This window comes from Bos indicus x Bos taurus, chromosome 12 (assembly GCF_003369695.1).
Source record: "Bos indicus x Bos taurus breed Angus x Brahman F1 hybrid chromosome 12, Bos_hybrid_MaternalHap_v2.0, whole genome shotgun sequence".
NCBI classification, from domain to species: domain Eukaryota; kingdom Metazoa; phylum Chordata; class Mammalia; order Artiodactyla; family Bovidae; genus Bos; species Bos indicus x Bos taurus.
The window spans coordinates 43,752,624-43,767,918 of record NC_040087.1 but is presented as its reverse complement, the minus strand read 5'-3'; the positions used below and the strand labels follow the sequence as shown (position 1 = coordinate 43,767,918).

The following is a 15,295-nucleotide window of genomic DNA, read 5'->3' as shown; positions in this document are numbered from 1 at the left end:
GATTCAGGAAACCACCAAGGGGAAAAGTAAAGGAAACAACAGGACTCAAAAAAAAAAAAGTTGATAAATGTTTACAAGTATAACACAGGAAGTTTATATAGACAACCAATGAGGTATGCTAGTAAGAAAATTCCTTACAGAATATTATTATTATTAACTTTTATTAGAAAAAGAGCAGGCATATTTTTAACTTCATGATCAATGCAAATTAGATAAAATATTTAGATTACATGCTGACTAAATGAGGAAATAATTTACTGACTACTATAGTAAACTCTACAAATCAAGAAATACTTGTTTATTTTTAAATTTTTTATTTTTTAACCTCTCATTAAAATAAATAAATTTATATTAAAAATATTTGTTTTATATTACTAAAATTTCTTTTTTTTTTTTAACTAATCAAAACTGAAGAGTAGAGTGAACATAGACTTTGGTTTCTGGGGTAGGAAAATAATGCCTCCCAAAGATATCTATGGGACTTCCTTATAGCTCAGATGGTAAAGAATCTGCCTGCAATTCAGGAGACCTGGATTTGATCCTTGGGTCAGGAAGATCCTCTGGAGAAGGCAATAACAATCCGCTCCAGTATTCTTCCCTAGAGAGTCCCATGGACAGAGGAGCCTTGCAGGCTACAGTCCGTGAAATCGCATTCAGAGACAACTGAGCGACTAACATGTATGTATGTGAAGTGAAGTCTCTCAGTCGTGTCCGACTCTTTGTGACCCCATGGACCGTAGCCTACCAGGCTCCTCCCTCCATGGGATTCTCCAGGCAAGAGTACTGGAGTGGGTTGCCATTTCCTTCTCCAGGGGATCTTCCTGACCCAGGGATCCCCAGGATATGAGTATGTTAGTTTACATAGCAAGTGCAGGAAAGGGGCTGGTTGTGAAGGGAATTAAGGTTGCTAATTGGCTAACCTTAAATAGATTTTTCTACATTAACTCAAATTAAATTCGGGTGAGCCTATTATAATCACAAGAATTACTGTCAGAGAAGCACTATGTTGTGGGCCCTGAAGATGGAAGAAGAGGTCACAAAGAACATGTGAGGTCTAAGCACCACTTCTCTAGAGCCTCCTGAAAGAAAGAGCTGCCAACACCTTGATTTTAACACAAGATCTAATTTGAATGCCTGACCTTCAGAACTAAGAGATAGTGTGTGTTTGTTAGGCTGCTAATTTGAGATAATTTTTTACAATAGCCATAGTAAGTTTAAACAACTTTAAAATTTTGCATAATGAATATAGGAATGCATTCCTATTTCTGATGTAGTTCAGTTCAGTTCAGTTCAGTTCAGTCACTCAGTCGTGTCCGACTCTTTGCGACCCCATGAATTGCAGCATGCCAGGCCTCCCTGTCCATCACCAACTCCCGGAGTTCACTCACGTCCATCAAGTCGGTGATGCCATCCAGCTATCTCATCCTCTGTCATCCCCTTCTCCTCTTGCCCCCAATTTCTCCCAGCATCAGAGTCTTTACCAATGAGCCAACTCTTCACATGAGGTGGCCAAAGTACTGGAGTTTCAGCTTTAGCATCATTCCTTCCAAAGAACACCAGGACTGATCTCCTTTAGAATGGATTGGTCGGATCTCCCTGCAGTCTAAGGGACTCTCAAAAGTCTTCTCCAAAACCACAGTTCCTAAGCATCAATTCTTCAGTGCTCAGCTTTCTTCATAGTCCAACTCTCACATCCATACATGACCACTGGAAAAACCATAGCCTTGACTAGACGGACATTTTTGGCAAAGTAATGTCTCTGCTTTTGAATAGTTACTTTAGGATAAAAATATATAGGTCACCTTTGAAATCTACAGCTAGAGGAAAAACACTGTAAAAACTAAAAATCCTGCCATGTGTTGAGGTTTAAGACATGCCTAGTTTGCTTGAATGATACTTTGAATCTCAAATCCAGTTCTCAATATTCCCTTTGAATAGCGTCATCTTTGGCTGTTCAGAGGCCATTGACTTCACGTATTTTCAATGATTTTCTCTTAGAAAGATGACTATACTTTAGATTCCCAGCAGAAAATTTGATCAAGGTTTTGGAGATTAAGAAAATAGTTGTTCAGACATTTATTTCCTTGCATACCCAGATCTGCAAAATATGGGTTTCTTGGCAATGGATTAATTACGATTAGGTTATACTATTTCTTCTGTCATGATTTGTCAAGAGTTAGTCATAAGAGAGAGGCATTTGCATATAACGTACAACTCAGTTTTGAGACATTCATGGCATTCCAGTGCTATTAAGCTTTGATAATTCAGATGACCTTGAAATTGTTTAATACTTTAGTTCACCTTGGAATTTCAAATTTTGTGTATTTGAATAAAACTTTTAATGTAAAACATAAAGAATTCACCTACAATGCAGGAGATCTGGGTTCAATCCCCGGGTTGGGAAGATCCCCTGGAGAAGTTAAAAGGCTACCCACTCCAGTATTCTGGCCTGGAGAATTCCAAGGACTGTATAGTCCATGAGGTAGCAAAGAGTCGGACACAACTGAGAGACTTTCACTTTCATAATAATTACATTTAAGCATAAAATAAGCAGATTTATTTAAATAGTATTTTATGTTAACAAACTGTTTCAAATAACTTTCATGAATATTAAAGTTCATTTTTACTCTAACAATGTTAATAGTACTATAATACTTGATATTTAGCTGTATGAAAATTAGCTAATGTATTTAATAATATCAGAAAGCCAAATTTAATTCATTCTAACTCAGTATTTATATTATTACTGCTTTTTCACTTTTGAATAAAAATTGAGCATAATTTACACCATTTTTACCTCAATTAGTAGAACTTTTCCTGCCAAGTTCATATTTGTTTAGTTCATTGCTTGTTACGTTCTATGAGTAAATGAGACCTCTGAAGAATGTCTTCCCTAGTTTGCAAACTTGTAATATATTACAAGTAAAATAATTTTTAGTGCATAAGTGAAAGTACACAAAACATTGACTTGTAAATGTAGGGATATTTAATCATTAAGGATGTAACATTGATGAATATGAGTCTAAACATGATGAAACACAGAGCAAGATCAGTGTTTACTGGCTTATAACTTATCATATAAACATTTGTAAATTAGTTCAAGTTAGATATTTTTAATGTGAAATATTTAACTGAATCCCTTAAAACATATGTCATTAATGATTTAGCTTATTCTCTCAATTTCAATTTTACTAGTCAGATTCACTGCATTTCTCAAACTTATTCATTAAAAAGCTTTTAGGAAAGATAAGCTATTTTATTTAGATTATAACATAGTTGATAAGGATAGGAGATCATTTCATGTATCTAAATTCTATTGCTATTTCCTGGATGCATTTTATTAAAAATAAGGTTAAAAAAAAAAAGGCATCGCTAACATTTGTTTGCATATCTTAAAGCTGACTTTTAAAACCTTTGTTATTTAAGACATAAGACAAATTTTAAAGCAATTTGGTAAAGGATTTGCTAAATTAACCTCTCTTCAACTCTCAGAAATTATACAGATAGCATGTGTAACTTATTTATTTAAAAGGACTTTAATATATTTCTTTTTAGGCTAGGCTTATATTACTTTTTTTTATAGCAAACAATGATAAAGGGAAGCTATAAAATTTACAGAACTGTCATGCTAAATAATGATTTCATTGAGTCAGTAGTTTAGCATGAGATCATTATGTAATTCAATAAGCTGAACATATATGTCTACTTTAATCATTAATGCCTTCTCTGCCAAGAAGAGAAAATAAAGTACTTAAGTTACCACTCCCTTTGTTTTCTTGCCATCGTTTTCTTCAAGAAAAGTGATTGTGACAAGAACGTTTTCATATCCTAATTTGTGCAGTGTCTTGGGAAGATTCTTTTTTGGATTCATAGTAAACAGTGACTTTTTGATTTATATTTTATCAGGAGCTACAACCATAGAGAAATATGACCTCAGAACAAATTTGTGGATCCAGGCAGGGATGATGAACGGCAGGAGATTGCAGTTTGGTGTGGCTGTTATTGATGACAAACTCTTTGTAATTGGAGGTCGAGATGGCTTGAAGACATTGAACACTGTTGAATGTTACAACCCCAAAACCAAGACTTGGACTGTTTTACCACCAATGTCAACGCATAGACATGGTCTAGGTAAGATTCTTCTTTATTAATGTCATTTTTGGGAAGTATTTTATTGAAAGTAAGAAAGTGAATGAAAGTGAAGTTGCTCAGCCATGTCCGACTCTTTGTGACCCCATGGACAGTAGCCTGCACCAAGCTCCTCCGTCCATGGGATTTTCTAGGCAAGAGTACTGGAGTGGGTTGCCATTTCCTTCTCCAGGGAATCTTCCTGACCCAGGGAACGAACCCAGGTCTCCCATATTGTACACAGACACTTTACTGTCTGAGCCACCAGGGAAAGTAAGAATGTGTGTTCAGATATAGTATTATTTTGATCAATTATTATTGACTTGAGATAAGCTGTGAACTCATGTATATATATGTTGATATATATATATAGGAACATATATATAGATAGATAGATTCTTGACATTTTCCTGTGTTGACCAATGTGCATTAAACTGTTAAAAGAGTGATGTTAAATATACCAACATGAAATATCCTTGGTTTCCATCAATGAATGAATGGAAAAAGAAAATGTGATACATATACATGATGAAATACTGTTCAGCCATTAAGAATAATGAAATTCTGCCATTTGCAACAACATGGATGGGCTTTGAGGGAATTATGCCTAGTGAAATAAGTTAAATAGAGAAAAATAACCATATGACCTCATTTACACGTGGAATCTGGAAAAAAAAAATCATGGATTTAGAGCAAAGATTGGTTGTTGCCTGAAGCAGGGTTTTGAGAGTGGGTGAAATGGGTGAAGGGACTCAACATTAAAAATTTCCAGTTATAAAATGAGTAAGTCATGGAGATATAATGTACAGCATGGTGACTATAATTAATAAAACTTTATTGCATATTTGAAAGTAGTAGGAGAATGGATCTTGAAAGTTCTCATCATATGGGGAAAAATTGCAACCATGTGTCAAGATGGATGTTAACTGAACTACTGTGGTGGTCATTCTGCAAAATATACAAACATTGAATCATTATTTGTACAGGAAACTAATGTGCTATATCAATTGTACCTCATTTTCTTAAATAAAATAAAAGCAAGGACTTGTAAAAAATATACCTAGATGAGTAGACCTCAAGTTATTTTCAGTTTTCAAAGTATGATACTCATACAGCATGTAAAATTCATCTACTATGAATAGAAAATGCAGAACTATCATGGAAAGACCAGAGTAATACAATGTGGAAGAAGAAACAGTTAATGTGAATTGAGAAAGCAATTAAGGTGGTTTTCTCTAGCATTAGTGGATAGTCAAATCTTTGCATTTAATTGTTGCCATCTTGAAAAGTCCATGGGGAGAGGGCAGAACAGATTTAGGAAAAGAGTGACTCCTCAATAGGCACTAGAAATCAATATAATAGGACTCAACTAATCTCCACTAGGGAGTAACCTGGAGATGGGGTGAACTGTATTTGGATTCAGAAGTTCTGGGTGTGAGTTTTCAATCTATCAGTGGATATTGGCTTGATTTGGGACCAGCAGTTAAACTATGAGTCTTCATTTCTTCATTTGCCACCAATTCAAGGTTATGAATTAGATTAAAATTGAATGATGATAATGAATGTGAAATCACTTGTAAATTATAAATTCATCAACAAATATTTGAAAAAGAGTCATATAATATAGATCCTGAATTTGTATTTCTCATCCTGTGGATTGTAAGAAGTCCTGGTTAGTTTTTTGAAGACCTGACATATGTCAGATAGTTGACTAAGTACGTTTAGAAATATACATTAGAAAGATATTGAGGTCTAATTGCAAATTTACTGATCCAGACTTTCAAAGGAAAGCAAACTCATAAAGCATTTAAAAAGCAAAAATTAATGGTAGTTTAAGGTCTTCAGCACTAAAATATAATTCATATCTGCCATCATCTAAGACAAACTTTAAAAATAGCTCTGAACTAAAACAACTTACCTTTTTGTTCTTTTGATTTACCTCCACTTTTATCAGTTTTCTGATTTTTATTTTATTTGCCATAGTTAGTAAATGTCTTGCTCTGTGATATGCAGTGAGATCACAAGATTGCCCATGTATCCCATATTATACTCCAAGTGGCAAGACTCTAAAGTAAAATTTTAATATAAAATAAAATCTCAAAACAATTTAGTTGACCTATATAACTTTCCCTCACCTAGATTTGTTTGAAAAAAATCCTTACATGATTATATTAGAAAGCCACATGAGTTCTTTGGTTGTTAAAGTTGAATATGTGGTCAAAAACATTTCATAGATATTAATAAATGAAGATTGATTCTTTCTGCTGGATGAAATAGCAAATAAAACTGTATTCATGTTAAGTCTATGATATCAGGGAGTAATGCATCTCTCTAGGGAATGAAGCTAATGAAGACCACAATTGCCTGCTGAGTTGCTGAGTTTTTATTTTAGCATTATATCTGTGAAACACATAGTTCTATAAATCATGTCTTCTTTCCCACAACATTTATTTTGTATAAAGTTGAATAAGTCATTCTTATAATACACTGTTTGCAAGTAAGTAGTTTTAGGAAAAATTGATAAAATAGTAATATAGCTGTTGTTGATTATGGATTTTCTATATGCCATGCTTTGTGTTGCATGTTAAATATATGATAGGATTTGTTTTTGTTTGTTTAGTTTTCAACTGAGATAAAATTAGGTGTTAAAGTGTAGAATTGAGTACTTTTGAGTCTATTCATAGAGTTATGTAGTCATCACCACTATCAAACTCCAAAATATTTTTATCATCCTAAAAAGAAACCCTGTAATCAATAGCAGTCACTCAATATTGCCCCACCTGCCTGGACCCTTTAGCAAAAATTAAACGATTTTCTGTCCTGGTGAAATTGCCAACTCAAGATAATTCATTTAAATAGAATCATATAATTTGTGGTTTTCTGATTTGTTTCCACTTTTTGGTTATTATGAATAAAACTAAAATGAAAATCCATGTATGTATTTTTGTATGAATATATATGTTAAGTTCTGTTGGATATGTACATATGAGAAAAGTTGTTGAGTTACACGGTAGCTCCATCTTTAAATTTTGGATGAACTGCCAAGCTATTTTCCAGAATAGCTGTTCCATTTTCCATCTCCTCAGCAAAATATGAGGGTGCCAATTTTTCCACATCCTTGACAACACTTGTTACTGTTTATTCTTTTTCTATTATAATGATCACAATGTTATCTCATGATTTTATAAAAATTTCTCTAATGAATAATTTTGAGAAATATTTCATGTGCTTATTGACCATTTGTACCTTCTCTGGATAAATATATATAAGTTTTGTTCAGTTTTTTTTCCTTTTATTGTTCACTTTATATTCTATATATGAGTTTTCTATCAGATATAAGATTGCAAATATTTCATTCCATTCTATGGGTTCTAATTTAACTTTTTGATAGGACCCTTTGAAGCACAATAACTATTGACTTACTAAAGTTAAATTTATTTTCCTTTCTTTTGTTGCTTCTGCTTTTGGTGGAATATAAGAGAAAATATTGTCTAATTGATGGTCATAAAACTTATGCTAATACTTTAGAAATTTTATACCTTTTGGTCTTAAATTTAAAAACATAATCTATTTATTAATATGATGTGAGCTAATAGTTTAACATCATTTTTGCATGTTGTTTCACTGTTCTTTGTTGAAAAAAATCTTTCCTTTCCATTGACTTATCTTGGTGCATCATGAAAAATTTATTGGCCATAAATATGAAGATTTATTTATAGACATTCAATTCTACTCTATTAATATCCCTACCTATACTTACACCAATACCACACTGCCTTGATTACTGTAGCTTTGTAATAAGATTTGAAATTGGATAATGTCAGCTCTCTGACTTATGTAGGACTGTGTTTAATAGCCACATATCTGTTATTGTCATACAAATTGCATATTTATACATTATACATCCGTCTCAATACAGTTTTAAAATTATTACTTTATGCAGATGTCTTTATAATGACAGGAGAAAATAAAGTGCTATAAATTATTAAAAATACAGTTATTACCTTAATAGAGTTCTTTACTCTTCTTGTGAATTTATGTTCCTATCTAGAAATGTCTACAGCCTAACCCAAAGTACCCCTTTCAGGGAAGATCTATTAGCAACAAATTCCCTTTATGTTTTGTTTATTTATTTTTTAAAATCTTGATATATGATCATTTCTCCTTTATTTTTAAAGGACATAAAATTCTTAACAGTCTTTTTATGTTAACATTTTGAATATGCCATACCATGTCTTTTGGTCTCCTTGATGAGAAATGAACTGTTAATCTTTTTGAGAATCCTTTGTGCCTGATAAGTTGCTACTCTTTTGCTACTTATAAGATTCTCACTTTGACTTTTAACAGTTTGTGATATGCCTATGTGTGCCTAGTTTTGAGTTCATCCTACTTGTAGGTTATTGAACCCAGCTATCTCCCAGTTCAGCTGAGCTCCTGATAAGGCAGAGTTGTAAACTGACCACTGAAGTGTTGAAAGATTGCCCCAACATGAACAATGAGCCCCTAAGCAAAGGCAAGTTTTCTTTCTCCTTTCCTCATAAAGGTCTTGGCAGAAGTGCCTGAAGAAGACCTCTTGCCAAGACTCAGACATGGATACCTTAGGATGAAAGGTGGCTGGGAGAGAAATGCCAATATGTGAAGAGCATGATCAGCTTCAATGCAATTTTCTTGAAAGTTTGCAGTACTTTGGTTTTGCACCAAAATTGGTATAGGGATAATAGCTTTCCCCTATGAGACCTGCCAGGTAAAGGCTTTGTAATAGCTTATGATCAGGTTTAAAACATCATAAGTAGATTTTTAGCAGGAGCTAGACTCTTCATGACTTATCTTTCATTCCTGCTTACACAAATCCTCAAGGTCAGATGGAGATGAAAACTTATTACCTTCACAGATTTTACCTGTGTATGTGCACATGACCTTTAAGAGTACCAGGAATACGTCAATTTTTTCAAATTTCTCCATGGACATCCTTTCCCCAGTTCTTCTGTTGTTGTTGTTGTTGTTTTCAGCTTCTTGTTTCCTTTAACTGTTTTCACCACCTCAGGCTGCATTGACATTAAGTAATTGCCACTGATTTTTTTTTTTTTTTTCTTGACATACATCCTGGAGCATTCTCAGTAAGAAGAAGCCTTAATCAGGTGAAACAAGAAACTCTTGCAAGTGTAGGTTTTCAGAAAACGACCAGACCCATCAGAATAAGAGCAATTTCCTAAGAATGAGACTTCTGAGGAATCTCCAAAATCTGTCCAGACCCCTTCATTGACTGATATGCTGTTAGATTTCATCACTACCTTGATCGTGAGGTTGTTGGTTTTCAAGATTACTGGACAGTTAGGGAAAAGGTGCTTGGAATAAAACCATAGAGCTCATTATTCTTATGTAGATTAAGCTGTTTTTATTTTTTTCTTGAATAAATCTCTTCAAATATTTAATATTTTTATTTCTCTTTCAGAGTTCTGATTTTTAAACATTTTGTCAGTGTTCTCATTATCTTTTATTGTGTCATTGCTGCAGATGTCAACAATAGAGATGGTTTTTATGTGGGTACAATAAGCAAAAACTGGCTAATCTATAAAAAAAGGAGTCTTTTGAAAACATAATGGCTACTAAAACTTTACAAGTGTCTTATATGGTCTAGCCATCAGCACAGGAAAACATTTTAAAAGCAATGAGAATAACACTGATGTTGGCCTTTTGTCAACTATGTTGGTGAACAATGACTCTTCCCCATAGATGGTGAAGTTAGCCACCCTTGAGCCAAAAGGACACATACATAACAGACAAACATAATGTATGAAACTTCAGGCTGTACACAAACCAAAAAAAAAACAACAACAACTGAAAAACAAATAAACATAATGTTTAGCTTATGAAATTGATTAGATGTCCTGGAACATGGCTGAAATTAAGACAGACTTGTTAATTCAAGTGAAAAAATGATACCCCTTGGAAAGTCTGATAAGGACAAACATGCTTCCAGGAAAGGTACTGGGTGCCCCAACTGGCACCGTTGCTTCTACTCACTCTAGAGATCTGTGAGATAGCTCTGAGTCACTGACCTCAGCTTTTTAATCAGGAATAAGAGGCAACTCAAACTGTTGTCATCTATCATGGTAGACAAGGCTGCTTCAAATGGCTAATCATATGTGTGAACATTCTTAAAATAAGAAGGATATTCCCATTCAGAGGCAATGTAAAAAAAAAAAAAATGTTCAATCTGTATTCGACATTTACTAACTGATTAAATACTCACAGTTAAGTTCAGTCACTCAGTTGTGTCCGACTCTTTGCGACCCCATGGATTGCAGCACGCCAGGCCTCCCTGTCCATCACCAACTCCCAAAGTTTACTCAAACTCATGTCCATTGAGTCGCTGATGCCATCCAACCATCTCATCCTCTGTCATCCCCTTCTTCTCCTGCCTTCAATCTTTCCCATCATCAGGGTCTTTTCCAGTGAGTCAGTTCTTCGCATGAGGTGGCTAAAGTATTGGAGTTTCAGCTTCAGCATCAGTCCTTCCAATGACTATTCAGGACTGATTTACTTTAGGATGGACTGGCTGGATCTCCTTGCAAACCACAACCACCTTATAATTTAGACATTTTTGCAGTTTTAAGGTTTAAAAAAATCATGGACCAAGTGGCCAATTAGCTTTCCCTATGTCACCCGCCTTGTAAAGAAGATTTGTACTTGTTATTTTTTTAGCTCCAAAGTCATATTTTTTTTCTAATATAACATGCTGTTGCCAATAAGTTAATAATAATAACAAATATTTTTGTTTTTCAATTGCTAAGTCGTGTCTGACTCTGAACAACCCTATGAATTGCAGCATGCCAAGCTTCCCTGCCTTTCACTATCTCCCAGAGCTTGCTCAACTCATGTCTGTTGAGTCAGTGATGCCATCCAATCATCTCACCTTCTGTTACCCACTTCTCCTCCTGCCTTCAATCATTCCCAGCATCAGGGTCCTTTCCAATGACTTAGTTCTTCACATCAGGTGGCCAAAGTATTGGAGTTTCAGCTTCAACATCAGTCCTTCCAATGAATATTCAGAGTTGATTTCCTTTTAGATTGACTGGTTTGATTTCCTTCCTGTCCAAGGGACTTTCAAGAGTCTTTGCCACACCAGTTTTGAAGTATTAACTTCAGTGCTCAACTTTCTTTATGATCCAACTCTCACATCTGTATATTTGTACTGGAAAACCCATAGCTTTAACTGTAAGTATCACTTTTGTAGGCAAAGTGATGTCTGTGTTTTTTAAAACGCTGTCTATGTTTGTCATAGCTTTTCTTTCAGGGAGCAAATGTCTTTTAATTTCATGGCTACAGTCACCATCCATAGTAATTTTGGTACCCAAAAAAATAAAATCTGCCACTATTTCCACTTTTTTCCCATTTATTTGCCTTGAAGTGATAAGACTGGATGCCACGATCTTTGTTTTTTGAATGTTGAATTTTAAGCCAGATTTTTCAGCCTCCTCTTTCACCTTCATCAGGAGGCTCTTTAGTTCCTCTCTAATTTCTGCCATTAAAGTGACATCATCTACATATCTGAGGTTGTTGATATTTCTCCTGTTTATCTTGATTCCAGCTTGTGAGTTATCCAGACCAGCATATTGCATCATGTAGTCTGAATATAAGTTAAATAAGCAGCCTTGACCTACTCCGTTCCTAATTTTGAACCAATACATTATTCCATGTCTGGTTCTAACTATTGATTCTTGACTTGTATACAGGTTTCTCAGGAGACAGGTAAGATGGTCTGGTATTCCTGTCTCTTGAAGAATTTTCCACTGTTTGTTGTGATCCACATAGTAAAGGCTTTAGTGTAGTCAATGAAGGAGAAGTAGATTTTTTTTTTTCAATTATCTTGTTTTCTATCATCCAGAGGATGTTGGCAATTAGATCTCATTTCTCTACCTTTTTAAAAATCTAGCTTGTACATCTGGAAATTCTTGGCTTATGTACTACTGATCTCTTACTTGAAGGATTTTGAGCATAATATTGCTAGCATGTGAAATGAGTGCAATTGTATGGTAGTTTGAAAATTCTTTGGCATTGCTTTTCTTTGGGATTAGAATGAAAACTGACCTTTCCCATTCCTGTGGCCACTGCTGGGTTTTCCAAATTTGTTGGCATATTGAGTGCAGCACTTTAACAGCATCATCTTTTAGGATTTGAAACAGCTCACCTGGGATTTCATTACCTCCACTATCTTTGCTCATAGTAATGCTTCCTAAGGCCCACTTGACTTCACACTCAGGGCTCTAGCTCTAGGTGAGTGACCACAGTATCCTGGTTATCTCAATCACTAAGATCTCTTTTTTTTTTTTTTTACAGTTCTTCCATGCATTCTTGCTTCTTCTTCTTAACATCTTTTGCTTCTGTTAGGTCCATATCGTTTCTGTCCTTTATTGTCCCATCTTTACATGAAATAGTCCCTTGGTATTGCCACTTTTCTTGAAGTGATGTCTAGTCATTCTATTGCTTTTTTCTATTTCTTTGCATTGTTCACTTAAGAAGGCATTCCTATGTCATCTTCCTATTCTCTAGAACTCTACATTCATATGGGAATATCTTTCCCTTTCGCTTTTGCCTTTCACTTCTCTTCTTTTCTCAGCTATTTGTAAGGGCTCCTTAGACAATCATTTTGCCTTTTTGCATTTCTTCCTCTTGGGATATGGTTTTGGTCACCATGCAATATTATGAACCTCCATCCATAGTTCTTTAGTCACTCAGTCACTCCAATCTACTCCCTTGAATCTGTTCATCACCTCCACTGTATAATCATAGAAATGTGATTTAGGTCATACTCAATGTCCTAGTGGTTTTCCCTACTTTCTTCAATTTAAGTCTGAAATTTGCAATAAGGGGTTCATGATCTGAGCCACAGTCATTTCTTGCATTGGTGGAAGAGGGTATTTGCAATGGCCAGTATGTTCTCTTGACAACACTATGTTAGCCTTTGCCCTGCTTCATTTTGTACTCCAAGGCCAAATTTGCCAGGTATCTCTTGACTTCTTACTTCTACATTCCAGTCTCCTCTGAAAAAAAGACATCTTTTTGGTGTTTGGTGGAGTTCCATGGTGGGAGTAGGGTAGTGACCAGAGCCCTGAGTTCCTAATGTGGTGGGGCAGGAGGTTATGAAGCACTTCTCACCACCCTGGGGCAGCTGGGCTTGCCAGACCTGGACAATAACTCTGAGGAGCTAGAGAAGAGGAAAGATGGTGGCCAGCTATTGGCCAGTGGTGGGCCATGTGGGTAGCAGAAAGTTCCCAGGACAGCCAGCAGCAACAGTGAGGCCAAGGAGCCCTCAGTTCATGATCATCCTCCAACCTCAGCTCCAGTCTTCCCTGTACCCCCTTCCCAGAAAATCTAACAGGTCCTTTGGCCAGCCCCGACGTGGCACACTGACTGACACCCAGTGGTGAGTGAAGGTTTACATGCCCAAGGGCTAAAGAAGGACCAGAATTTGGACAACCAGGGTGCAGGGCATGTCTGTCCGGTTACTAACAGTGGCTGAAGGACATGTCCCTGGTAGTCAGGGCATAACAAAACATGGTCCACTGGAGAAGAGAGTGGCAAACCACTTCAGTATTCTTAACTCAAGAACCCCATGAACACAAAGGAAAGTCAAAAAGATATGACACTGGAAGGTGAACCCCCTAAATCAGTAGCTGCCCAAAATGCTACTAAGGAAGGGCCCAAAAACAGCTCAGAAAAGAATGAAGTGGCTGGGTTAAAGTGGAAACGTCGCTCAGTTGTGGATGTGTTTGGTGGTGAAAGTAAAGTCCAAATGCTGCAAAGAACAATATTGCCTAGGAACCTGGAATGTTAGGTCTATGAATCAAGGTAAATTGGGCACGGTCAAGCAGGAGATAGCAAGAGCAAACATTGACATTTTAGGAATCAGTGACCTAAAATTGACTGGAATGGGTGATTTTAATTTGGATGACCATTATGTCTACTATGGTGGGCAAGAATCCCTTAGAATAAATGGAGTAACCCTCATAATCTGAAGTGTCCAAGATGCAGTATTTGGGCACAAAGTCAGAAATGACAGAATGATCTTATTTCATTTCCAAGGCAAGCCATTTAGCATCACAGTAATCCAAGTCTATGCCCCAAGCACTAATGCTGAAGAAGATGAAGTTAAAGAGTTCTATGAATACCTATGATATCTTCTAGAACTAACACCTAATATGATACTCATATTATATTTATATATTTTTTAAAATTTTATTTTTTATTTAAGGTTCATTCTCTCATTTTATGTACACAAATTAAAAGACATGCACACAAAAATATCAGTTTAGTGTCTGAGTGTCTGAAACTGTTAGCATGTTTGACTGTGAAAATTTCTATAGAATGAATTTGAGTAATGATTCAACCAAGTATTTCAGATTTGATATACAGAAATAGATTTAGATATAGACAAATGAATAAGTATATGAATAGGTAAAGAAATTGACTAGATATATAAAGTTCTGTGTTAATTTATATACATTTCTCAATTTCACTGAGTGAAAAAGGGGAAAATGCTGATACTGGTATGTTTGTTATTTTCATATCAATCATTTAGCTATACTAAAATGATACAATTTGAACTAATAAATCAGAACCAAAAGTCTCTATATTCTGCCATTTAAGGATTATCTGTTTTATAGGCTGGTATCCCATTTAGCCTTCCTAGCAGGAAAACCTTCTATGTATATAGACTCTAAGAACTTATTACCTAATATTATGGATTCACAAACTAACAAGAATTCCTGGAATATTTCAGGGATTAACAGAGAGAGAGAAATATATATATATATATATATATATATATATATATATATATAATGCAACTTCTCAAAACACAGACATGGTTCAGTTTTAACTTTAAAAAATTTAAATAAAAAATAACTTAAAATACCAAAAGCAAAAATAACACAAATGTATTTGGTATTCTTTGCTAGTCACCAAAGATATTCAGTCTTTGAAATAATCAGTTATATAAAAAAAGGGAAAAGTATAAAAAAAATTTCAAATTTGTTTATTGAAATGAAATATTAAATAGAATTTTGAAAAAAATAAAATTGGCATCATTGTCATCTCTAAAAATCATTAAGAGGAAATAAATTAAAATTATGGCAAAACAGATAAGACAAAGAAATAATCGGTA

At 34.9% G+C, this 15,295-nt stretch overlaps 1 protein-coding gene across 1 annotated transcript in view; it reads left to right on the top strand.

The window, feature by feature from the left end:
- The window catches only part of KLHL1 (kelch like family member 1), a 524,949-nt gene that overhangs the window by 406,256 nt on the left and 103,398 nt on the right, over nt 1-15,295 (top strand). The window contains exon 7 of the mRNA XM_027557663.1: nt 3,907-4,131. Coding sequence (XP_027413464.1) covers nt 3,907-4,131 — 225 coding nt within the window. The remainder of the gene's footprint in view (nt 1-3,906; nt 4,132-15,295) is intronic.